The 26,615-nt window shown below is 39.6% G+C and overlaps 2 protein-coding genes across 12 annotated transcripts in view; one reads left to right on the top strand and one right to left on the bottom strand.

The window, feature by feature from the left end:
• Positions 1-370: 370 nt before the first annotated feature.
• BLZF1 (basic leucine zipper nuclear factor 1) lies at positions 371-9,743 on the bottom strand. 5 transcript variants are annotated; one of them, XM_067301578.1, is made up of 8 exons: positions 9,705-9,743; positions 8,412-8,600; positions 7,630-7,690; positions 6,044-6,480; positions 5,136-5,335; positions 3,501-3,629; positions 2,669-2,888; positions 371-1,827 (listed from the first exon to the last, which is right to left on the bottom strand). In XM_067301578.1, the coding sequence occupies exons 3-8, from the start codon at positions 7,646-7,648 to the stop codon at positions 1,642-1,644; spliced, it is 1,191 nt and encodes a 396-aa protein (XP_067157679.1). In that variant the 5' UTR covers positions 7,649-7,690; positions 8,412-8,600; positions 9,705-9,743; the 3' UTR covers positions 371-1,641. The 5 variants fall into 5 exon arrangements, with proteins under 5 accessions (XP_067157679.1, XP_013805700.1, XP_067157703.1 ...); XM_013950246.2 differs by lacking the exon at positions 9,705-9,743 and adding an exon at positions 9,413-9,578; XM_067301602.1 differs by lacking the exon at positions 8,412-8,600 and having other exon boundaries at positions 9,705-9,727.
• A 74-nt stretch (positions 9,744-9,817) lies between these two features.
• NME7 (NME/NM23 family member 7) overlaps positions 9,818-26,615 on the top strand; it is a 96,120-nt gene continuing 79,322 nt past the window's right edge. For 4 of the 7 annotated variants that reach the window (XM_067301557.1, XM_013950132.2, XM_013950129.2 and 1 more), the window contains exon 1: positions 17,616-17,662. In XM_067301557.1, coding sequence (XP_067157658.1) covers positions 17,633-17,662 — 30 coding nt within the window. In that variant the 5' untranslated portion in view covers positions 17,616-17,632. Of the gene's footprint in view, positions 9,951-10,427; positions 10,619-17,615; positions 17,663-26,615 lie in introns of those variants that run through there. The other 3 variants (XM_067301526.1, XM_067301540.1, XM_013950128.2) reach the window with 3 other exon arrangements.

The following is a 26,615-nucleotide window of genomic DNA, read 5'->3' as shown; positions in this document are numbered from 1 at the left end:
CACTGAGGGCGCCAGGTTGCACCTTTTACCAGCACAGGTAAAAGGGCATGGATGCGCTGAGTTAACAGCAAGTTAGGCTAGTTATGAGAAACACAAATAACATGCTACTAGTTAAGTGCCTTCCCCCTGTACTTTCCCCTGACACCAACGGCTGAATTACTTCTTTTGTGTAGCAAGCACTTGCTAGGGGAAATAGTTGCAAAGGTTCAAAGCATCTCCCTAATGGTAGTAAGCAAGAAAAGAAAGTGCTTCTCAGTTCATTACCTCAGATCAGTATAGTGGACAGTGTCACAGTTCTTATGTCATACAGTTCCTTTAAGCTGCAGAGAACACAGTCAAAAATACCCCACTTGTATCAAGTCCAAAATGGTAACTTGAACATATGCAAAGACAGTTTATTGTAAAGTCTGCTTCATACAAACCAAAGCATGGTCACAAATAGCAAGAACTTGTAACTTACGTACTCTGATCATGGTATGAGATTTAAAGAAAAACTGTTTAACAGTAACTGTTTTAGAAACCCTTTCCCCATACTAGACAGCTACCAGCTGCATATGATAAACTTGGGAGTGAAAATTTGAGAAAAAATTAAAATACATATTTGCAGTGTCCTAACTTTCCTCTCTTTATTTATCACTTTACAACTTAAAAATAGACTACTTTGGATTTAGTAGACTGTCTGCTAGTATATCACTTTGAACCTGCATCATCAAGATAATAAAGCCAGATGAGTAAAAAAATACATATGTTTATCACTACTTGTGCAAACTTAGTGCTTGATCTTCAACCTTCCATAACATCCAGGAAGACTCTGGGCAAGGGCTGACCTCTAAAGCTAGTTTAGGTTTCAACGCTATGCACTAAAGGATGTGCATCAGTCTTTGCTGAGGATCAGCTATGCCACAGCTTGAATCTGGAAGCCAAAATACATGGACAAACCCTTGTTCTAGCTTTACCCAAATCCCCACAGTCTTCAAGAATCCATTTAAAACTAGTTTCTATTTATATATTATAGCTAGAGTTCATTCAAGCTCTCTCTGCTTCTTGTCAGGAGGATTGCAACACTGAATATGCTTTTACTTTCAGAACTTACAGTTATGAAAGCTCATTGCACACACTCCTTTTTATTACTAAATTTAACAGGCTGAACATAGAATTGAAGACAGCCTGTCACCTTAGAAAAGATTAAAAAAAAAAGAAAGCATGGAGCTGACCCTGTATTCCATTGTCTTTTGATTTTTTTTTTTAAATATAACCTTTTAGCATTTCATTTACTTTGGTATAGTTATGTTTTTGTCTCCCTCTGAACAGAAGTTCATTAAGATTTTCTAATATGACTATAAATCTTAAATAGTCAAGGGCATCTCTATGCTCTACAAATTGGACTGGCATAACATTTCTGGTCTTGCATTTGTAGATGGAAATAAGTAGCTTTCCAGCCTTAAAAGTAGTAGAAGTATCCCACAGACTAGAGAAGTCCTGTTGGCCCCTAACCTCAAGAGGTAGAGAAGCAGACACTGCATCATTTCCAATGCTAAACCCACCCTTTATAGAAAGAAATAGGAGAAAGGGAAGCCTGCTGAATAGCAGTTAGTGTAAGTCTTCAGAAAGAGTGCAGGGGCAGCTGCATTGAATGTGTTTTTAAAGGGCTATCAGCTCTCCTTGACAGTGGTTGCAGCAATTGAAAGTTACATCTTCATATCTTGTATATGGGTGAAACCTTCCAATACTCTTCTTCGTGGAAAGAAAGGAAGAGGGAGAAGCCTCAGAAAAAGAAACTTCTGTTGAGGTTTCTGTACATGCAACTGGATCCAGTACATGTAGCACCTATGGATGGAAAAAATCATAATGAAAATATATCCATTAAGTCTAATGAAGTTTACCTTTCTGTAACAGCTATGAAGCATTTCTGCTCAAAAGCAAGGTTTTTCAACTTTATTTCAAGTTGAAAACTAAGTATGCATCTATCCAGACCCTCAATATGAAGACATTAAGTAGTATTTACAGATTAGTAATGTTCATCAGAAATTTGAGGTATGATTTTATTGAGAATAATAATAAAAAAAATCAAATTTTTAGCAGAGTTGAACTAAACAGGCAAAACCAACATATTAGATAACTAGGCACTGTGTGCCTTCTGCTGCTCACTATTATTCAGTTGCTTCCAGACTAAACCATTAGTTTAGTTTGCTATTTAAACATCAAGTTTCATGCAGTGGAACACCTTCCTGAAAGATAATCAATCATACAGCTTCTCCATCTCCTTCCACTCATTGTCAATAAAACTGTTTTGGGGACAATGAAAACTACTTCTGAAGTGTTATGGCTTATTCCCACCTGAACTAGGTTTCTTCTCCCATTCAGCTTTTAAACTTAACTAAGTATCTTCAGCTGGTTTCCTCCTGACACACTAACTCTAAACAAGTTTTGACCCAGTCATTTGCAGTGCTAGCAACAGAGAAGGCAACAGCACCCATCCTTTATGTTCTTCTGCTTGTCCTTCCAGGTTGGTTTGTTAAAGAGCAAACAAACAGCTCTATTCAGCATGCTGCCATATAGCTTTTAAAAAAGATAAGACATTTAAGTTGTTGACACAACGCAACCTTGTCCTTCAGAAAACAGGCACCTGTGCTGTGCTGAGAGATTGAGTTATACGAAGGGTTTTTACCATTTCAGCCATTTTCTCAGCAGGGGTACTGCAAAACTCCACAGCTGTTGAAGTCTTTTTTGGACTGTTAGTGCCAACATTTCCAAGAAGATGCGAGCTTACAGCTTTGGCTAGCTTACAATTCACAGCTGCTAGCTCTGTTGTAGTGTGAGGCTGGGCACTAGGATAGTACGTCTGCTGTCTCCCCCACTGAAGAGAAACCATCAGCTCCTCCAGCAGTCTGTGCAGAAAGGAAGATAGCGCTATTAGTGATTTTTGTACTCCATACTATCAGCACACAGAGCACGCTTCAAAGCAATTGTCTCTTCCCAAAACTTACTGCACTAGTCAAATAAATATCGATCAAAAAAGTAAGTATTTAAAGACAAGGAGGCAAAGAGGCTGTTCTCCAAAGCAAGGCCTCATCACCACAAATTTTTAATACTGGTGAAAGATAGAAACCTATTTGACATCTGGCAGGATTAGCATTAAAAAGTCAATGTAGGTAGAATAATATATACATCTTTGAAGAAGATGCAGAAAACTTGAAATCGAGTCAGTAAGTGATTAAAAATAGAAAGTTCAAGAAGGATATGAAGAATGCCAATTCCATAGTCTGAGACTCCTAAGAATTCCCATCTCCAGGTGAAGATTACAAAAAAAATAAATCTACTTTGGCTCTTTCAGCTCTGAGACTGAAAAGTGACTGCACGATCAGTCAGCATAATTGATTTGTTAAATATGCTAGGAATAGAGGGAAAGAGTTTACTCTAGGCCAAAGAAGAACCCAAATAGACAGAAATTAAAAGTTTGCATGGAGGCAGTCTAGTTTAAAAAAAAAAAAACCTCATACTTCTGTGTATCAATCATTTCTTGACGGAACTGATCACGTTCATTCAACAAGTCCTGGATTGCACTCTGAGCATCCCTGGTTTGACGCTGCAGAATTGCTCTGGTATTGGTTAGCTCATCAGCCATAACCCTGCAAAAGAAGTCTCCAGTCAGTGGTTTAAATAAGCACTTTAAAAGCCAGCTTTATTCTACTGCAGACAGTAATTTGTCAGCTCAAACTAAGGGTTAAGCTGCTGTCTGTTCCCATCCCCATGCAGGGTGCGTATCAGCCTAATTACAAAAGACATATATTAGGAGCAATATCTGTTTAACTACAGCGAATGTGAAGTGACCATACTAGCAATGTTATGTTATGTTTTGATTTGCTGAGTTCAAATAATTTTATGTCACTTTATACAAATGCAATAACAGACATTTTAAAACACCTTGGGTAAGTGAACATGGTGAACAAGTATCCTGACAGATGAAGCTAAATACATTCTGTTTTACTGACATGGCTCCCACAAGTATGCTGTAATCACAGCTTCTCATATTCATCTCTAGATATGGAAGCTAGGGCTGGACATTGCAGTTCAGCTCTCAGGGGAAATAACTAGATGGTATATGCTCTAGATAGTATATGCTCTAGATACAAGCATTTAAGAGCTACACATGAGAAAACTGCTGTCATATTTTGCTATGCCATCAAGAGATTTGGCACTTATTCCTCAAGCAGGTATTTCAGTACCTGAGATGCTGTAAAAAACAAAACCAGACTGCCATTTAAAAGCTACCAGTAAGAAACCCAAGACTTAAATGAACCAGAAAGTTACAAGATGAAAGGGTGTTACTCTAAGCGCCTCTCCACGTTGTCACAAAGTGTTTCTAGAAGTGACTCACATCCCCCATCTCAGGACTGCTATTAATGCTGAAGAAACAAGTTAAATTAGGATAATAACACTTGCCTAGCTAGGACTACCACAAATAGTTACCATTCACTCAATATGCTAAAACTGTTTAAGACCAACAACTTAAAGGGAGAAGACCATTCTATTACTATTTCCTTGAAGCAGTAAGGCTTCTTCTTAGTATGCATTAAGCATCACTAAAATTTAGGCAGTTACATCTGAGCACAGTAGAAGATTAAAAAAACCTAGAACGCTATTTGCAGCGTCGTAAGTCGCTATCTGCACAAGTCAATTACGCTTTGAAAGTTAAAAATCTAATCCAATGTCAAATAAGATTTTGATACTGACTAATAAAAAATGACTTGCATCACACTTGGGAAGTGGAAAAAAAAACTATTTATCTTTAAGATGGGTCAAGATAGATGTCCTGGAAGATATTTTAAGCCCTCAACTGGACACGGTTCTATGAGAAATAGGAACTTTTCTTCCTATGTTGACAAGAGCTAGAGTTAAGATTTTAGGAGTGTTAGGACCCACTGTATTACCTTCTAAACATTGAATTATTCAGATTTATAAGGAGATTATGCTCTTTATAACATCTCCATAGATTCAAACTTCAGAGTAGGTGTTGGTATAGCTGTTGTGGCTGTCCTCTGTATATATATGCACATTCACAGACACTGCAATAAGTGTATGTAATAAAAGACTAAAGGAGAATGCTGTTGTAACAGTTCTGTAAGAGAAAATACCTGCTTGCTAGGAATTTGCTTCGCCACACATCACACTGTATAGACATCCGCTCTAATTGTTCAGACAGTTGAGACATATTCCGGCCCAGGACCTCATTTTCTAAGATTAGCTGATTTTTCTCACGAGCCATCCGTTCAAAGTGATACTGCAGATCATCCCCAACAGAAGCAACAAGTAATTTCTTCAGCTCCCGATTCACCTGGAATTAGACCAGACTATCTTATAGTGGCTTAATTATCACCACAGTACAAAAACAACAACAACAAAAAAACCCTTCTACCTTCGGAATGCACTGCAATTTATTGAAAATATGTAACCATAAGTTAACTTTTTCTTTCCAAAATGGGACACGTCTTATGCAGAATGTGTTAAACCTCACGATCCGCTCCAGAAAGCATAAACACTTAAGACTAATACATGTTCAACACAGCCTTATTTAAATTATAGCAGTGGCCAAATAGGATGAATGAAAGCTTGCTCTAAGTAACAAGGAAAGTTTCAGTAGCATTCAAGCCCTGAATCAGTAAGATAAAGGTTTAGACAAGACATCCACAGGTAGTTTTAGGTAGAAATCATGCATTTTATGCTATAACATCTTTCACTTAGCAGTTGGATTGAGGAGAAAAATCTTTTCTCATGAAAGGTATTTTTCTCAGCAGCCTACTAATGGTTTTCTCCCCACTTTAAGTATTTGAAACTTTTATCTGCTGGCAGAGAAGAAACATTGGACTACTTAAATTGTAGTTCTGCTCCGTGTTTTAGCTCGTAAGTTCAAAAGCGTAAGTATTTATTACAAGCCACAGCAGTTCTGTCATAGCAATTCTTCTTTGCTCTCACAGAGTGTCTAAATAAACCAAAGTTACTCACTTGTGTGAAAGCAACCCCCGCAAAACCTTTCATTTCTTACCTCTGTCTGTACACGCAGCTGATTAGAGAGACCTTCTTTATCCTGTAACAACCTCTTTTCTGAATTCTTTAGCTTTTCTACTGCATTTTTAAGCTCTAGCAGTTCTTTGGGATCTGCAGCTCCATCTGACTGATGGAATATGTCTCCTTTATGCCCCACTGATCTAGCTACCTTAGCATTTTTAGTTGGAACAACATGGGTGATAGCTGCTTTGGGGACTAATATACGAACAGCTTCAATCTCCACTGATTTATCAGCATGTATTTTCCCAAGCTGCAAAACACCAGGACTCAAGGAAGAGGCTGTCTTTTTATGTGGGCTGTGGTGGATATGATGGTTTGTAGTGTGGGCTCCAGTAATTACTTCCACCGATTCAGTTGTCTGTTCTGTTTCCATGCCATCTCCAGGTCCTCGGATGGGCGAGGAGGCATAGTCAACTAAAATTTAGAATAGTGGAGGAAAAGTTTACCATCTTTTATTTTGTTACAGGCTCATTGTAACTCATCCCCCAATTTCTGTACTTCAGAGTTAAACATTTTGATTTTACACAGCATATGTAAGACGCTCCTTTCCAGCGGCAATTATCAAGCACAAGTCAGAAATCTAGACAGAAAATCATCTACTCAATCTTGCATCGTTCATTAATACCGCTAACACAAAACCTAGTCATTAATCTGAGTTGTATTAATCTTCATTTCATGCTGACATACCAGATCAGGTAGATGCAAATATGAAAAAGAGCTAGTAAGGAGAAAATTTGTTTAACAATATTACTCACAGACCAAAAGCAAACTTCAGGTTTTCGGAGCTGACAGAGCTAGAGCATTTTCACTTCAAAAACAACATAATTAAATGAAAAGCAGCTACTAGCTACATAGCTACTAACAACTTAAGGAGTTTAGCAGACTAAGTACTACTGTCATGTCTCTTGGTTGTCCAGATGAAGGTTTAAGAAAAGCCAACCAAACATTTCCACTTCATTTCTAATCAATAGCCCCCAGTCTTCCCCCAAATACCACACACTGATCTGAATTCCCAGATATGCATGGTAAAATGAACTTCAGTAGACATTAAAATTGCTACGTTTTAAGCTAAATGAAACATTACCACAGTAAAATATCTTCACTCATTGTCATAATGCCAATTGGGCAAGAAAGTTTCTTAGAACATAGCTAGACATGCTGTTTTCCCTCATAATATGGACAGTAATGCAAGTCTGTGTCCTCTATCCAAATACTAACTTTCAAAAATGCTGTAGTTGTGTGATTACATTGCCCTACTTTCAAGCTGCTGAAGTAGGACCAACAGTTCTAAAGACTAGGGCTGACAGACAAGTGTACAGACTAACGACAGCACAAGTGACAAACTTTGTTTTCCATAAAAATCTAGATTGGGAAACCATATTCAAATAACTGTTCCACCCAGGCAGCCCTTTTCCACTGCAATTATAAAGTCACATAACTATTTTCTAACAACTAAATATGAAACAATTTTAAATGAATGAAGTCTAGCATAGCTCTGCTCTTTAGAATTCAAGTTAAAATAACATCTAGACAGACAGGATTAAAGGTATGTGAACCACTTACCTTTTCCTAGAGACGCCATTTTCTCTTTAGTTTAGTAGTCAGCTCTATTAACTATGTAAATCTGAAGAAGAAGGGAGAGGGGAAAAAAAATGTGTTTATAACAGTGACAGTTAATCCTGGATTATCATATTTGCTAATACAGCCTCTAAACTCCAGTTCAGTAGCACACTGATGTCGTCTTTACCTGAGGGATGAAGAGCACTAAGTAATCTGGAAAAAAAAACAAACAAAACCAAAACCCCTCTAATTTAAGAGGTAAAAGGAGAAGCCTTATGGGACTCTTGACATTTGTTTATTCTTTCACAAGAGCTGAACTTCAACTCTTATCTCCTGTTTCCCATCCAGTTCCAGTCTCCCTTCTTTAAATTTCTCTTCCCAGTCCTTCCTCTTTTTGAGTTAGCCCTCACCTTACTCACAGGGTAAGTTTCATGACCACGTAGAGATAATCTAAGATCATTGCAGAACCTCAAGAAAGGGAAATCCCCCACTTTGATTAAGGCAGACCAAGAGTTGAAGAGGAAATAATGGCAGCTGCACAGTTACTTCAGTCCAGCTTGCTGATCCATTTAGAATTTTTCTGGTAGAGCCAATCCCCAGCCAAACCAGGAGTCAGTGCCTTCCAAGGCAGCACACGCTTGATTTAAGCCAGTAGCAAAACTGTACCCTCAGAATGGCCCAAATCTCCATCCTGACCGTTTCCTCTCTTATCCACCCAGCTTCATTGACCCTTTCCTTCCTTATGCCCCCAGTTCCATCCACTCCCAACTCTCCAGGCCACTTACCAGATTTCTAGGATCTGCCACTATGTTAGTTTCTCAGCTTGGTGTATCCCTGTTTTTTTGCTTCAGTTCTCTCAGGTATTCAGGGGACTTCAGATACATCTCCCAAAGCCCTCACCTCCTTTTATTATACTGCTAACTGAAGAGGTTGAACTACAACTTCCTTGGCTTCCTTTGCTATGGCTCTCTGCCCTGAAGAGAGAATGGTAACAGAGAACACACTACTGTCAGCTCTCTAGATCCATGACTTGTTTTGTGACAAGCAGGTTTATCTTATGTGACTACCAGAAGGAAAACAGAAACAACTTTCCCTCCCTGAATTTACTTAAGCTATATATACAGGAACATCTTGCTCAGGAAAGTATCCTGATCTGCTAATAATCACCACTGCTCATTCATTTTTGACTGACTATAATTCATCTGAGAAAAATGAGAGGATAATAAAAACACAGCTGCTCAGAAAGAGGCAAGAATACTCAATAAAAGTCTGAAAATGAGTATTTAGTCTTCGCTGCTTCATTTGAGACCACTTGCCAATGATCCTGCTCCTTCGTTGTTCATATTGTAATACTGTCCTTAAGTACTTAAGTTGAAAGTCTCGATATAAGTCTCCGCACATATTGCCCTTTCACTACACTCTTACAGGCAAAGTTACTTCACTGTTTGTTGAATTGTAACCATTGGACTTCCCTGGAAGACATCCTAAGTAGATAACTGGATGTGCCTTTACTTGCAAATTCTTAGCGACTTAAAAAAAAGCCGTTTTAATGTCACGCTCTGCAGAAACCCCCGCATGACAACCGACACAAAAGACTCCTGTATTAACAAAGTAAAGTCACAGTCCACGAGAACCTTGAAAAACCACCGCCGCCACCACCACCACCACCACTCAACCCCCGGGCATCCAGACTTCGTGGCTGCTAACAGCCGCTCCTCGGGTACGAAGCGAGAGGAGGCGACGCTTTAGCCCCAGAGTTGCGAGTTAAATCCGAGCTAGGAGTTACCCGCGGATGTAGAAAACCGGCTCCGCAGCCCACAGCGGTTCCGCCCAGCGTTGCAACAGCGCAGGCAACGCGGCGGGCCCGGCACAGGGCAGCACCGGCACCGGGCTGCCCTCCCCCGCCCGGTCGCCAGGGCCCCCCCAGGCCCCAAACCTCGGGGCCCGGCCCTGCCACCGCTAGGACGAGCACGGGCACGGGCACGGCCCCAGCGCCTCTCCCCACCCCCGCCGCAGCTCGGGCGGCCCCGAGGGCCGGGCGCAGACGCCAGGCCGGCGGGCAGGACCCGGCGCGTTACCGTGGCGCGGCGGGGCACCGCAACGGCCGCCGTCCCCACCCCCTCCTGCCCGAACTTCCGCTTTCGGCTGCGCGAGCAGCGCTTCCGCTGCGCGGCCTCGCCCCTCCTCTCGCCCAACGGCCGCGCCGCGCGCAGGGGTGGTACCTCAGTTGCCAGGGCGCCGCGCAGCGTCGCTTTGTGTCGCGCTCGCGGCGCAACGGCGGGGCGGGGCCGCTGCCCGCTGCTGCTGCCGCTGCCGCCGCCATGGTGAGCGCCGCCGGGGCAGCGGGAGCGGGGCCAGGCCGCGGGCAGCGGCGCCGGTTCCGCCCGTGATGGCGGCCCCCGGCCGCGGGGGTGGGGCGCTGTCGAGCGGACGTGTTGGGGGTGGGGGGTGAAGCTCAGCCGCGGGGCCCGTGAGGGGAAGGTGGGGCCGAGCCGGCGGAATAACGGCTCCTCCCGCCGGGCCCGGCTAACGGGCCGCGCCTGGCGTGCGGCCGGCGGGCCTCCCTCAGCGCCGGCTCAGTCCCCGCCCGCCCGCGCTCGTGCTGCTGCGGGAGCTGGCGGGGTGCGGGAAATGGGTGATCTTAAGCTGCTTTGGGATCGCGGTGTTGCCCAGCTGGAAAGCCCCTGCGTGTGTCTGAGCCTCCCTGAACTGGTAACAGGTTTTAGGTGAAATTCGCGGTTAAAGTTAAGTGGGGCTCCATCTGGTTCAGAAACCCATGAGAGCTCTAGTGGGAGGGCAGCTGACGGCTTTTGAAAAGGAAATACATTTCAAGTGTGACACTTTTCATTCTTGTCTGGATTTGGGGCTTAATAATGCAAGGAAGATGACAGGATGTTGCAGGGAAACTAATGAAAACTCAACTTGCACTAGGAAAACAACAGACTGACCCTTTGCCTAAGGTGGAGCACAGTACAGATGCTTTACAATGCTGGTAAGAAACTTTAGATCAAATTTTGCCCTTGGACATATATACAAGATACATGTAAGAGACTGGCTGATGTGTACAAGTGTGCTCAGCTTTAAATATTTGCTTCAAGCAGCTCAAATTTCCCTCGGCTCCTTCAGCATGGTGGAAGCTTTGTTTGCAATTACTTTAAGAACAGATACTCCAAGTCAGCCTTTGCTGCTTAAGTAGGAGTATGAGTGCCATGGCTCATTTTCAGATACAGGGGCTAAAAGATCTTTTGTTTAATCCAGGCAGAATTTTATATATCTAGTTTGAGTTTATTCATGTCAGCAAAAGTCAAGCTTTGTGAGTTCACGCCAATGTCACCTAGGTAAAACCTATGCTGTGTTGCAGTTGACTGTCACTATGCCTGTGATGACTAAAGCTAACTGATGCATTAAAGTGACGTTGAATCTTACAGCAACCTCTGACAAGACTTCTAAGAGCAAATTTGTGCAATTTTTTTCTGAAGAGCCTCCAGGGACAGGAACTACATGATCTCATGACATCATTCTATTACTTAATGATTTTTATAGTTCACTGATTTTTTTTCCCTATTATATTCCTTGCTGCAAATGAAGTCAGTGATTACTAGTTCTGCCCTTGGTGGGTATAAAGGTATTCTGTTTGTCTTTTACATGTGGAAGAACTTGAAGATTATCACTTTGTCCTTCCTTCTTTTTGTGTAATTCTACATTAAACAAATTTTGTCCTGTCAGTATTTTCCTATTGGTCGTGTGTTTTCAAAGTTTATGGTTTTTTACTTTTTCCACTTTATCTGCAGTTTTCTTGAAATACAGCATTTAAAGTGGACGTTGTATACCAACTGAGGTTTTGTTGCTGCTAGACAGAGTGAAATAGTTGTCTCTTGTGTCTCAGTGCCTCTTAGTGCCAAATTTGCCATTCTTTGTTCTTCCAGTTGTACCTCATTGGGCTCTCCTACCTAACTGCAATCCACTGTAATTCAGATTTTTTTTCTGCATTTTCATTTTCTGGCCTGTTTTCCCCCATTTTGTATTTGAATATGATTTCTTGATCATCATTGTAGTACTTTGTCTCTGTTGAATTTCATGTCATTTCTTGGTTAATCAAGATCATTTCAAATTCTACTTCTGTTTTCCAAACTGTTTGCAGTCTCTCCCAGCTTGGTATTGTATCAGCCCAGATTCTGGAAGTGCATGTTCTCTATTCCATTGTCAGTGCTATAATGAAAATATGAAATAATGCCAGGTCTGAGACTGATCTTTGTGGACCCCACTTCAAACGGAGAAGAGAAGAGAATACTTCAAGAGAAGTATTTCTAACTACTCCTTCCTGTAGTATTTATAACTGCTCTTGAATTTAGGCCATGATTCCCTACATTTATAGTCAGGATGTCAGGTAAATTAGATTAAAAGCCATATCAAAAGCAAGTATATCACATCTATGGCTTCTCCGTTACTCAGATAGATTGTTTCCCTTGTCAGAAAAGGAAATTGTACATGATAGGATTTGTTCTTGACAAATTCACGTTACCTGCTTTTGATTATCGTACCATCTTCTAGGTGCTCAACAACTGACTGTTTAATAACTTGTTCCATTTTCATCCCCGAGATTGCAGTTAGGATGACTGGTTTCTCATTTACGAAAATAGTTATTATGTTTGCCCTTCTCCAGAGCCCTGGGACCCTCCCTCTAGAGCTGCTCAAAGATAACAGCATTCTGGGATTTCTTTGGCTATTGTCCTGAGTACATCAGGGACCATTTTATGTGCTCACCTGAGCATGTCTAACTTCTTTAGATGGTTCTTTTTTTTCCCCGTACTTCAGTCATGTTCCCTTGTTAAAACTGATTGTTACCTCTCTGGTTGTAACCTGTTTATTTAGTTTTGTGCATGCTAAAGTAAGAAGAGGTGAGTACATCAGTTTCCTCTGCATTATGTTGTATCTGTTCTTCTTCCCTGTTATGTAATGGAGTGATCTTTTGGTTTTCTCTGACCTTTTATGTATTACAGAATCCTATTGGTTTCTTTTATACCTATAAAGTTGCCAGCTTTCCTACTTATGCATCCTTCCTCTTGACAGTTTCCTAAAATACAGTGAGAGCAATTTGGTAGCTGGAAGATGATGGGAAAATAGATGTTTTGGGAGTATATGCTGCTCAATTAGATCTGCAAACTGCATTCGGGGGAAGGGGTGAATTATGTAACTGTCGGACACCACAACTTATGCACCTGATCCATCCCAAACATTTTCAAAACAAGTTTTCTCAGAAATAGTGAATCCAAAAATAAAGGACTCCTTCCTATGGATTCAAATCTTGTTCTACAAGGCAAATTTTAGCTTCAGGAACCTAATTATATTCTGATAGTACTGGATTTTTTGGTAGAAAGTTTGTCAGATCCTTCATACTGTGTTGCTCCCAGGCAGTAGTATGAATTAAGAATTATGTTTGCATTAGTTCGAGCACATATATACATACCCAGAAAAAAACTATTACAACATCACGGCCCCAGTAAGAAAAAAAATATTAACTTGTAATTGAATCAATTTTACACTGGTTTAATTAATGTATTTAAAACAAATGCGGAGTGTGTTTGTTTTGGACCCTTATACTTCAGTCATATAGAGGCAGTACACTGGAAACTATAACTGTGTGTATTGTAGAATTGGGCGCATAATTTTGGTGCAAGCTAAGGTAAGGGGAGAAATATTCTGAAACATCTTGAATGTATTTGACTTTCTGTAGACAGTACTTTGGCCTAGAGGTCTGCTAATGTTGGCAGACAGTTTTTGTAGTCATCAGATGGCATTATTTCAAATCAATCTAATGCATTCTGGGATCTTGATTGTATACTGATGTGGATTGTGAGCAGTGGATTCTCTAAAGGAAACTTTCTTGTCTCCCTCTGAGATGTGGTGTTTGACTTGGTTCCTGGAAGTAGTTATTCTTTAATGGTAACATTGATGTAATCACCTGCAGAGACATACTGGAGCATCATAAAAGTATTAGTTTCTTTTTAAGAATGAGTTTTTCACGCTCTGATACATCTGAAACACTTTCAAGAAGAAATACAGCATCTTGTATCCAAGCACCTCATTATACAGATGCAGAGCATTAGTGTACTCAGTGAGACTGTACGTAGGGGCAGCTGCATGCTTGCATTTCCCTCCATTTTTTAAAATAATTATTCATACCCCTGCACGTCTGACATCTGCAGACCACATTATAAACAGTCTTTGAACACTGGGATAGATAAGTACTGTCTCCATCTTGCACATAAAGAAATCGAGGCTCATAAAAGCCAAGTGACTTGTCTTATATGATGCCTAATCTGAGGCTTTGATTCTGTAAATGTGGAAGCACATGTTTAGTGGAATTTGAGCTTCCAAATAGCTTAGCCCTTGAAAAATCAAGGGAAAAAAAAATATATAGTATGTATGATGTAGACTCTCCCTGGGTAGGTTGCCAGAGCTTTCAGTCTTGTCATTTTGATCACTATCTTGAATATATGTGGAGATGAGCAGTTCATCTCATGTCAACAGAAATGTTTATAACTGGTATGTGGTTTTATTGTTGCTGTTATTATTAGTAGTTCATTGATAAACTTTCCAGCTTATTCAGAGAATATTAACATGAAGATTCTTGGTTCAGACAGGAAAGAAGGAAGAGTAAAATTTCAAAACAGCTTTGATTTGTCCATGGAAAAGACTATTTTCTCTTTTGGAAAATGGGTTTTAGAGAATAGGAAGAAAATCAGCTATTCCTGGAACTCAACCCTGGGTTCCTCATGGTCCAGCATATCTTCTTGTGATCACATTTTCATTGAAGACATTATAAAGGTAATGCAGCTCGTGGGGCAGCTGTGAACTATACCCTGGTTTACTGGAGTTTCATTTGGGAACCAGTAATCTCAACCACATTTGATTAGCTGGTTAAAGGGAATAACTTTGGTGAAGATATGTCATTCTGAGCTGATCATATAAACAGTCAGAACTTCTACCAGTAGATTTTCCTGAACAAATGCATACATATAAAATAACTTTTCTTTTAGTCATTTTCAAGTCTATGTATTTTTTGTTGCAAAATAGTTGCATTTTTTTTTCAAAAAAGGACATTTTCTTCTTTCAAACTCTTCCTGGAAAAGGTGTATAACCTCCCCAAAAGACACTTTTCTAGCACTTGAAAATTTGCATCTTTGGCCTGAAGACAAGGCTCAATTTCACTACAACACAAGTTGGTGATCTCAGAGTTTTTTTCAGCTGTGGTGTAAGTGGCCTGACACTTTCAGCTGTAAAGTTGCGTAATTGAACCAACCACAAAGGCAAGTTTCCTCACTTAATGGCTAACTATGATATACAGCATTTCATCATAGGTAACAGTAAAACAATGTATGCAGTATGAGGGGAAAAAACAAGAAAGAGGTTATTGGTCTTTAACTGCTTGTTGGATGGTGAATCTTCTTATGGACATCTATGAAAATACGGCATGGTTTCTTGCTGAACTAATGTTTCCTAGTATTGCTAGGTTACTTCTTGGGCAGATAGGTAATGTATGTTGCAGAAGGTATGGCTGATAAAATAACAGACTCTTTGGCCCTGTGTAAGCCAAATGAAAGCAGCTAAAAGAATGCAACTTTCCTGTGAGATATACCTGATGGAAAACCTTGTTCAGGAACTCATTTTGTCCATCTTTATGATGTTACGTGCTATATAAAATACCACCCTACACATATAAAGTTGACAGAATCCATATAATAAATTATCCCCTTGTATAGCCAAGTCTTGTCTACAGCTTACAGAAGTAGTGCTCTTCCTAAAAGTAATTTTAGATGCATTGATAGCTCGTAAGAATGATGTGGCAGAACTAGATGACAGTACAGAAGGCAAAGTTATCTAGCACCACCTAATGTTAAATTCTGTGTTAATAAATACCCATTTTTTCATGTAGTGTTGTCTCTCAGGATCCTTCAGGTTGTAGGTAGAGTTCTTAATTTTTCTGTTCAATTGCACCCGTTTCCTTTAAGCCAAGGGATTAGTGAATCTATAAGAAATATTTTTGACTGTTCAGTTGAGCATTTAAATGCAAGTTTCTAAAAAAAAAAAAAAAAAGACAGTGTAATATACTATATCCAACTGGGGTACTCTGTTAGTTCCTGTCTGAGTGATGAAAACCAGTGGTAGTAGGGAATGCCTAGTGATGCGAGCCTCAATTCTGGCTGAGCGCTTTCTCTATGAACACTGACCCTCAAGTACAGTTGTTGCTCCAAGGAATTGCCACTAAATGTACTATTTCCTGAAAGTAAGTGCTGTGCCTGGCCTAATTCTCCAAACTATGTTGTGTTTAGTTGTGTCATTATACAGATGGAAACCTGAGGCACTGGTGCATAAGCAACATGCCAAGGTCACTCCGTAGTGTTTTGTGGGATGGAAGCCACTAATTCTCTCCCAGCCAGCAAAATGGAAAGGAAAAAAAATGTAAAGACTGATAAAGGGAGTGACTTTGTACAGCTAGCCTTTGCAACACAGTGCCACAGCTTATTAGTAAGAATGAGAGCTTAGCAAGTATTTGTATGGATAATGAGAATATCCCCTGATAAGATAAGCGAAAGGTAGAAATTTTCTTCTCATGCTAATGCCTATAGATAAAGATATTTCCAGTATGAGATGAGCACTCTGAGCTGGCCATAGCAAGTTGTCCTAGAGTGGACAGTTCTGATATTCTTTTAAAACAAGTGGTATTTGCAGTTTTGTAGGCTGGGTATTCAAGAAAGCCACATGCCGGTGTTTCAGCCATTTTCCCCTGAAAAAGACTTTATTGCCCAGGCTATTACGATGTTTGATTTATAATGTAGTCTTTTTTACCTCTTACCAGTTTACTAATTTTGAGGCATAGCACACTAGAAAGTGGTAGCAAATATAACTAGTTTCTTACTCATCCTTTCAGAATTTAATTCTTGATGATTAAATGGAGTGTTCAATCTTTCTTTGAACACTAGGTGGTGCTCCTTTATTTCCAAAGAGGTGGCTCTGGAAGATGTTTTCCAGAGAGCCTGTTGCAGTTCTCTATTTGCATGGGATTCTTCTTTAAATACCTTATTTATTAAAAAAACAACATAAATCTCTGCTTTTTTTCTCTAGAATGTTCTAGCATACCTAGAAAGAGAGCCGTGTAAGGGAGGGGGTATATATGTGGTAAGGAGTGGAGACACGTTACGCACACTCAAGACCACATACATTTTCTTCCATGTGAATCACATGCACATTTAAGTATGATCCTTCACTAAATTTAAGATTCCTTCTGCTTTTATCCTTCCTGTGTATTCTTTCTCTTGCTGCAGGATCTAGGAATTATGGTTGTGGAACAGGACTACATTATGCCATGTGTTTTCTAGTTACATAATAGCAATGCCATCCTTGCCTTGTGTGATATTCTCTGTTATGGCATACTATTTTTAATAATTGAATCACTGCCTCTAAGTTTGTACATTCCCAAATCACAGGGGAGGAGAAGGGAACTGTGGTCTGGATCCAGCCCTTGCTGCTACTGAAATTGGAGACTAGCAGTGGTTCCAGGTGGCAGTCGCAGAGCCAGCAGGCTGTGTAGTATTAGCGGCCCTCTTCTGGCTCCTTCCGCAGGTGTCCGGTTTCTGTGCTGGAATGAGCAGTCGGCAGAAGTGGGAAATGAACATGAACCAATTGAGCTGCCTCTGCCATATTTTCAGAAGAAGGAGGGGGGCTTATGATGCCCAAATGAATATTTTATCTGTTAAGTCTTGCTACCATGCTGTGAAAAAAATGATGATGATTATTCCCATTTTACAAATGGATAAACTGGGAAAAAGAGCCTCATTTTTCTTGAACTGCTAGGCATTGAATGTGCTAATGCAGGGAGTAGCTATGAAGACCGATCTAAGCAACTTGACTGAAACTGCATGGGGTTGGAATCTCTTAGTCCCTGTCTGCCTCCAGTGGAGACCTTTTTAGCTCTGGGGAAGAATAAAGTCTGCTCAAAACTGTGATGGCAAATGTCTTGTGCTATAGGAGAGAAGTAAGTTTTTTAGTCATAAAACAAATGTTCATTAAAACTAACCTGTAAGAGCTCATTAGGATTGGCAGGGTTTAAGAGCATTATTATAATTACCCATTTTTCTTCCCGTTTCCTCTGCAAAAATATTTACATTTTTGACAACTTTATTAATGAAAATTGCTGACCAGTTTTTATCATGAGAACTTTTGTTCACATGTAGCTTGTCAGTGGTCTGACTTCAGTGTAGAGGATATATGACCACACAATAGTCTGCACAATGTGGTCCATACTAGCCAAAGTCTGGATTTAGTCTAACTGCATTGGAGTTAATATTTGACACAATCAGGGAAAAATTAGTATTTTAACTTCAGCACAAGCTTTTGAAGGAGAATTTGGTTAAACAGTAGTGCATAGTAAGTGCTTGCTTTAAGTGCCTGCAGTAGTGAATAAGAAACATGTCAGCCGAGTTGTTTGCCTACTTGATAGGATCATAAATCTTTATTATGCTGTTATACACTGTGGATGGTCAAAGTAAGCACATCATGTGTGGTCTTTGGAACAATCTCACAAACTCCTCAGTGCTAATGCTCGCCCCTATCGGCTGCCTGAAGGTCACTCTCTCCCTTAGCTGTGGTTCCAAGGCAACCAGCTCTTGTTAAAAATGCTTTTCAGAAGATTATGATGAGCTGAGATAGTCTGAAGATGCTGGAGGCATTCTGTTAATCTGGAGTGCTGTTGACAGCTTTGGTTCGGGATTTGTAGGTGTTTCCTTTCAAACCTCTATTTCAAACTGCTCCTAACTTTCTGAAATTTTAACCTTACTGTTGGAAGTTTCCCAGACAGCTTCTACTAGAGGGTGAATATTTAATGGCAAGACTTGAATAAGAATGTGTGGAAAAAAAAGATTGGAAACATCAGTCCTAATTAAAAAGGTATTTTAGTGTCCCTCTGAAGAGCTTTAGTGCTGAAAAGGTTGGAAATCAAAAACTGAAATTTGACAGAGGAATGACCTCTATGAAAGAAGAATGCCTTTGAATATTTCCATCAACATTAGTTTATCTTTGGCCACGTTTTGAGCCTTTCAGAAGTGTTTTTCCTGCAGATACAATACAGGTTGAATCTTGTAATGGGATGAGCACAGGTGGCATGTAACCCTGTTGCCTTTTTTGAGGTTACTTTGAGGTTTGAGGTCAATGTCAGAGACCTGCCTTTCAGCAGTGTTAGTTGTGCCACTATTGATGATTTTGTAAAGCATTCGTATGTAATTATGCAGGTGGCCTAAGTCTGTGGCATGACTTGTATTACAAATGATTTACTGCGTCAGAGAACAGCTCTGCTTTCACTGAAATCAGTGTCAAACTCTTCCTGAATTCACTGGAGGCAGTTAGGCAAATGCTGAGCCCTGCTGACTGTCTCCCCCATACTCTTAGGGAAATTGTATGTGATTGTGTAATTAAAGAGCACAATAATATGACTTATGATCTTCAACTTTATACAGTACAGCTTGTAACTGTATTTCATCAGTGGCACAGAGCCTGAAGGATCTCCAAGTTACTTGGCAACAGATGGTCCAGACAGCAAAAGCCGTATAAGCATGTATAGTCCAAAACACATCTGATAAGCTTAGGTATCAGTAATACTGGGAGTCAGATAACTGTGCTGATCTAGAGGAGTAGTACCTATTTACAGCAGGGTAAATGCAGTAGAGTGTTTGAGTCATTTAACAGGGTTCAAGTAATGATTAAGAATTGTAATAGTTTAAATATTAATTGCCAGTACTTAATTAGCTTGAAATAGTTGTCTAAAATTGGTGTGAAATTTTCTATAGGCAGGATTTGCTTTACACCAGGGGAGGAAAAAGAGATCTGCTTACAGAATTTACCAGTGAGCTTCTGGCATTAGGTTTGCTTGAATATGAGGTTTTGATTGAGAATTGTCTGTAGTCAAGACACTGTCATGTGAAACTGCAATTGCCAAATGTTTCTCAATTTGCAAAATGATCTTCTGATTTTTTTTTTTTGACTGTCTGAAGAAAAGCCTGCTGAGAAAGTGGTGGGAGGTCCAACAGCAGCGAGGGGGCTGCAGAATCAGTGTTCTAAAAATGATACCAGCTCATGTGTCAGAAACCTGATGAATAGAAGAGGAGGAGGAGGAAAATGAATTTGAAGAGGCAGAGCTAATTGAGTGCTCTGTCTACACAGTGTTGCGGATTTAAGTTTTGCCTGGAAAGTATTCTGCCTTACAGGAATTGGGGAGGTAGAAGATGGGTTGAATAACACAAAATGCGCATTGCTGAGGATTTATTTGGGGATTTAAGGTGCATTATAATGCTGAAAATGAGAGCACTTTCTGCCACTCAAAATGTGTTTACTGTTATATATTAAATACAAGTATGTCTGAAGTCTCTTGTTTCTGTGTTGCAAAATTGTCACTAATATATAGTGGCTTAGCTACTTTCTGCACTTGTCTTTTCTTTCATTCCCTTTTCTTTCACAAATTGAGATTTTTCTTTCCTTTTAAAGAATTCTTGATGTTGGAAAATTACTTGTAGCATGCATGTAGAATTTTCATATAGCTGCTTTCAGCCTGTTTGCCTCAGAAAGCCAAAGTTTATGTGTGATCAGAGTCAGTGCCTGTATATATCTGACCTCTATCCCATGTCAGTAAGTTTGAAAAGTACTAGCAGATTTCAGCTGGGTTTGGCAGAGAGATATTTCTAGGATAATGATGTTCTTCCAAGTTTCACAACAATGAGGAAGTGGAAGAAACCCTGTAAAGCATCCTTAAAGAAAGACTTCAGTGTGAACTCAACACTAGTTAGACATTGGAGAATCCAGATGGACGTGAGCCTTTATTAAATGCCTGAGCTAAAGAGAAGCTGTAGTCAAAACACAAGGATGAGAAACGTGAGTATAGAGAACCAGGCATTATCATCTCTGGTGCTTGCAGAACTGCTTGTCATTTAGTAAGTCCTAAAGGAGGGTAGAGAATAGGATTTTAGAAATATATTTACTTAGGATTGTTGACTATTGTAGTTATACTTACAGGCCTTCTTGCTGAGTCAGACTGAAGGGCATACAGTGCCTGGAAACTACAGTGATAGACATAGTTGATAAAATAGCAAGGGCTTTACTCTGTGGTAAAGTGATGCCATCCGTTTTGCTAACCATTCTTTTGCTCTCTGAGATGCGTCTCTCTGTAGCTGGCTAGACATCGGTATTACAGAAAGAAGTTAAGCTGTATATTTTGTATAAACTAGAATTGCTTTATGGCTGTTATTATGCAAGTACTCCTTTTAAGAATGTGGCAAGCCCTCTATACATAGGAAGACAACTGATGCCTGGAAAGCCCTTTATTTTACATGAGAAGACTCAGACTTCTTAAAAAAAAATACTGTTTAAAAATGTGTTTTATACCTATATTATATACATAGATAGAGGTGTATATATATGTGTGTGTGCATATATATCTAAAATATATAAATACATATAAGTGTATATATATTACTGCCCTTAGTATCGTTACTTCTTTTAAGTTAAATAAAGCATACATTTGCTTCAAAAAAGGAAAAGGAAAAAAGGTTTGAGCAAAGAGAGGTTGTAATGCTTGTCTATAACTGGCAACTTGTGGTGACTTCCATGAGAGAATTCCAAAATACCGTACAAACATCATGGTACTTTCCCAGAATAAAGATGATGTTATAGCTAGAGAAAAGGAGGCACAAAAGGTTAAGTTGACTTGTCTGGGATTGTACAGGGTCTGGGAACACGGGAGTCTTGTATGCCAGTCCTGTTTTCTGTCTTCCATCAACCTTTATTTAGCAAACCAGAAGGCTGTTCATGATCCCCCACGCCCCGATGCAAATTGATTGCACAAATAGAGGAAGGCAACTAATTAAATACTTTGGCATTTACTAATATCATTTAGTTGGATGCGTCCTGTTTGCTTTCTTGGTTTCATCTTTTTATGTAACACTTCTGTAGAGATTCCAATTGTTCTAAATGTTTTTGGTTTTGCTCTTTCAGCTTTATAGTTTTATCTGTAGGGGAATCCCACATGCAAGACATCCTTACATGAAAGAAAAGCACCCCTAACCCACTGGTTGAGACCATCTTTAAAGCTAATTGAAATTATATTTTTAATCCAGTGTTCTAAATTCACAAACACACAGTAGTACTTGGAAACCTAGGTGTACTGTTGGGCCAGCAGTTTCCTAGATGGATACTCCTGAAAGTATGCAGTTAAAAATAAAGCAAAGCAGCCTGAATGGTAGATGTCAAGATTTGACTTCAAACATGAGCCTTAAGAAGGTGAATATTTTAACTGAATGTTAAAAAAAAAAAAGAAAAAAACCCCAATTATTGCCCAAAGAGTCAGCATGTTTTGGGGGAAAAACGGAAAGTGCAAGAGTCTGTATCTTTGCTTGATTACTGATTTGCTGTATGACTTCCCTGAGCTGATTTCACTAGATTGCAGGAAAAGCGAAGTCTCTTCATCCTTATGTAACTGTAGAAGGCTTAAAGCCATCTTGCTTCAAAGACTGAAGAGACAGACCTTGTGGGAGAATAGCAAAGCTAATAACAATGATCAGTTGAAAGCAGTAGAAGTATTTCTGGGGCACTTCAGAAAACTGGTAATTCTGTGATGATGTTTATATCTGCAACCTGCTGGGGGAGTAGAAGTCTGTGAATAGCTGCCTTTAAGGAAGGTGGAGATAAATCTGGCTGAAACTCATGATTCTTGCTCTTCAGGCTAGCAGTTTACCAGTGACTTCCTTTGTACTGAAGTGGTCGATTTAAATCTGATGTGATGACTGGTCTAGAATTGAGTGATCTGTGATTTATGAGCTTTGAGGAACTATTTCAAATAATTCATGACAGGACTTAGTTACCTGCTGTTAGAGGTTGATCATATGTCTAGAAAATATCTCCTGGATCCAATTGTGAGATTAACATTTTTGAGGAAGGCAGCTAGTCAGGTCCCCTGCTTCAGCCCGTGTTTGAAGAGCATGAGGCAAGTGTCCGTCTAAAAATGCACCAACACACGCTGCAATGGTTATTTTTGGTAGAACCTACAAAGAGGAAATGTAAGAAAAAAGATACCTCTTGACTGGCCATTTCAACAAGCTCTAATCTTAGCCAAAGAGAGCGCTCAGCAAACTTGCATGTACTTGTGTTTTTCCTTGAACTGTAAGTTAAGTACATGTTAACACATCAGCAGGTTACCTTACACTGGAGTCAGTGAGCCTTGCAATATCTTCACCTGAGAAGTTTTAAAATAATCGTATCTTCATCATTTGATACCATCTCATCTTTTATAAAGCCAATATTCTTTCTCTCCCAAAGTATTTGAGAACCCCATCAGACTGGTTTTGAGGGCCAGGTTGTGAAAGAAATGTTTCTCTTAAAATTATTGCCAGAATTTTAATAAGTTTCAGGGCAATCTTTCCAGAAAGTTTTCTTTGTATATTAGAAGAACTACCCATTCATCATGAGAATTGTTCTTGCCTGCTTGTCTGTCCTGTTCCCTGTAGTTTTCACAGAAACAGCTGGTTTCTGGATCAGTGTCTCGGGTGCAGGATTTCCCAATGACAGCCTAGAGTTTTATGAAATACAGAATACAGATATCAAGATGGATCTTTTTGGCTCTAGTCCAGCTTCTGCTGATGTCTGTGCAGTCTTTTTATTGCTTCATTGGGAGTTGATTCAGGCCCTTTGATTCTTTCTCTCTCTGATCCTGTTTCAAAGTAACTCAGTCACTGAGTAGATCAAAGAAGCAGTAGGCATGAAGCTTCCCACTTACAACCTAGTGATACTCTTTGTGACTCCTAAACTTGTAAATATTTGGGCAACAGGCCATGAGCCAGTATCAAATATTTCATTCAGGGTGAAGTTCCTGGTAGCATGTGATGGCCTGAATAGAGACAGCCAACAGAGCATAAAGATGCACTTGCTATCTCTAGAAACATCAGGGCTTTCCTAATTTTAAGAAATATTTTGATACTGTTTCATGTGAAATCTTCTTGAGTAGTAAGCTAAAAGGGTCATAATGCATTGCAGGCTGATAACTAAGCACAGCTGGCTGTTCCCAGTCAATTACAGATCACAGAGGTTACAGCTCAAAGGCATAAAGTGGCAAACTAGCAGAAAAATATTAACTTCATACTTACTAGAGGGAAGAAATAGTACTGATTTTAGCAAAATTTTAGTAAAAATTTGTTGTCCATTTAATAACAAGGGGAATCATCTAAATACCCCTCCCTTAGTCTGTGATGAGCCTAAAAGTGCATATGACCACTAGAAAATTAATTCCCTAGCTCCTGATTCCTTGCTATTTCCATATTAAGAGAAACTCTAGGATGAGATTTCTAGACAAAACTAGAGGAAAAGGCCAGACTTGTGCACCTCAGAATAGTAAAATACTGTGGTAGTCAGCAGACAGCTTGAAGCTGGGCCAACCATGTTCAGATACATTTCTGCCTAGTTCAGACTGGAGGGATGATCTTGTTTCTCTGCCTTTCCATCTAAGTTCCTTCCTCCCTGAGGTGCTATTTTACTGTTCTGCTATTCCTTGTGAAAAGCTTTGAAAAATCTCCTTTGGTCTTCCCATAGAACAGAAGCCTTTTGGAAGTCTCCAGTTTTTCCAGGACAAGATCGTTTCCTGTCCAGGTTCTGAAGCGTTCAGCTTTCTGGTTATGAGCTTTCTCAGCAGCTACATAGCAGCTGAACCATCTCCCTCTGCAGCAGAGGATTGTGAACACAGTTCTTTCATACATGCTTGGATTTAGCTTTCAGAACGTAGCCTCGTGCTAGCTAAGAATGACCATTACCTCCCTCCCTACCAGAACTAAGTACAGAATTTAATTTGTTTTATTCAGCCTTCTCTCAGTAAATGTTTCACATGTGCACAGAGACATGCAACACACCTTCCCACTGCATATTCACACATACAAATATAAACAAACAAAGCTAAACTAGCAAAACCTAGAAGTGAATCAAACTGTTTTTCCCTGCAGCTTGTGAAAGAATGAAGAAAGAGAAAGATTATTCTTTCCATCTTCGCAGTAGGTGAAATCCTGACATCACTGTTCTCAGTGGCCCTGGAGTTTATTGTGAGTAGGGGCTGTAAAAGAAGTGAACTAAATGCAGCAACTCTAGAACTGCCAGTATATAAATATAAAGCACACAGTTGCTACTGGGTTTTTTAATACTAGTAATTTTTCCACTGATGTGAAAACTCTTATGAAAAATCAAGTTACTTCGGTCTGATTAGGAATTGCTTGGTTAGTTATGTAGTCATAGTAGCAGAGGCTAAGTGTAGTTGTGATGAGGATACAGATACAGAAATGCCTGGAAACTTATGTTTTAGAGGGAGAATTTTGAGTTGTAAAGTATTCATAGATTTACTTGAATTATTGTTACTTTAGCTGCTCACAGTGATTTGACTAGTGATCAATGCGTTTCAGCCGTTACTGCAAGGAATGGGGTGGCAGGACTCTGTCTGGTCCAGGACTGAAATCTTTCACTTTCAGGACTCAGTGCTGACCCAGAGCAGTGTGGTATATTGAACATGCTACTGTCTACAAGATAGTCTGTAATCAGTCCCTTCTGGACAATGTTTTCTTTGCAAATTTCCTTTGTTAGAAGGATGAACAGAAACCAAGGATTAAACGTAGCATGGATAGTACATTCTCATCTTTGAGACTCCCCTCCAAACTTCAGTTTGGGACACACTGGTGGAAGAGTGCATAAGATAGTTTTCTGCTCTGCTAGTTCTGTTGATGGAGCACTTTAATGGCAGATGAAAGTAAATATTCATGAAAGGTAGTTTCAGGATTGCAAAGACTTAGTATTTTATTGTAATCCTTATGATATTTGATGGGAAGTGAAATGTTGTTTGTGTTTGCTTTTGCCTTCAAAATCCTACTCCTGAATTAAATGATTAAATGAAAGTCTCAGTTCTCATTTAAAAAGAAGCATGTATTATGAGCTTAACATATACCTGCTTTATTAAGCTTATGATTTTAAATTGGTTGATGTTTTTGGTAGCTTGGAGGGACAATGTTACAGCGATGCCTGGGAATGGCTCACCAGAGTGTGTTCGCTTTATTCCATGTCATGATTGCATTCAAGATTCTTGTCTGTCTGTTAGAAGACTATTTGCATAAATCTGCAATAGAGGAATTACAGACCTGTTCTCTTTTACATTACACTTGTTTCCCAGGATCTTCAAGTTGCTTTTAAGGTTGAATTCCTTCACTTTGCAGTGTGTTCTTCTGAAACAATCTGCCTGTTCACAAACACAATCAGTTTCCAATTATTTTTTACAGAGTTTCCCATAAGCTGTTGTTTTCTGTTAATACTGTGTTCCGTGCATTTGAAAAAATATCTACTGTGGTAAATTTATGTCCATAAAGCAGAGGAAATTGTAATTCTGACCCAGGACAAGCTTTCCAGACTTTGTTGAATCACCTTAGAAAACTATTAGCTCTCCATATTTTCCACATATAAAATAATAATCCATTCAAATTTTACTGCTCATTGCTTCCATTATTGGGCATTGAGGGTTAGCTCAGCAGTGTTTTTCAAATCAAAGTAGCGTTTATTACTTTGTCTTTCCTTACCATGCTAAAAGAAGATAATACAGAATAGTCATTTCTGCCATTCAGATGAATAAAAGGCAGTGGCCTGCTGAATAATAAATATGAATAGCTCAGACATTGAGTAAGATCCTAGAAAATTAATTTCAAAGGCAGCTTGAAACCAAGGTTTTGTTAAAAGAAAAAAGGCAGACAAAATCCTCACCAGACACGATGCACAATGTAGTTACTCACTGTAACCATGAAGATGCTGACGACTAAATTAAAAATCTAATGGTGTTTTCTTTGCTCATTCATATAAATATGTTACTTGCCTGAGACAAGTAAGCATGTGGAAATTTTGAAATTTGTGCTACTGCTACCTAGAAAGCGTAT

The sequence above is a fragment of the Apteryx mantelli genome, chromosome 1, assembly GCF_036417845.1.
Source record: "Apteryx mantelli isolate bAptMan1 chromosome 1, bAptMan1.hap1, whole genome shotgun sequence".
In the NCBI taxonomy this organism is placed as follows: Eukaryota; Metazoa; Chordata; class Aves; order Apterygiformes; family Apterygidae; genus Apteryx; species Apteryx mantelli.
The sequence above is the reverse complement of the archived record's forward strand: the minus strand, read 5'-3'. Positions and strand labels throughout refer to the sequence as shown.

What these genes read in the sequence shown, in the direction of transcription:
- BLZF1 (XM_067301578.1), bottom strand. An exon ending in AGCTGCGTGTACAGACAGAG is followed by an intron (nt 5,336 to 6,043) that starts GTAAGAAATGAA and finishes GTCTAATTCCAG; the next exon opens with GTGAATCGGGAGCTGAAGAA. An exon ending in AGCAAATTCCTAGCAAGCAG is followed by an intron (nt 3,630 to 5,135) that starts GTATTTTCTCTT and finishes CTTCTTTTGCAG; the next exon opens with GGTTATGGCTGATGAGCTAA.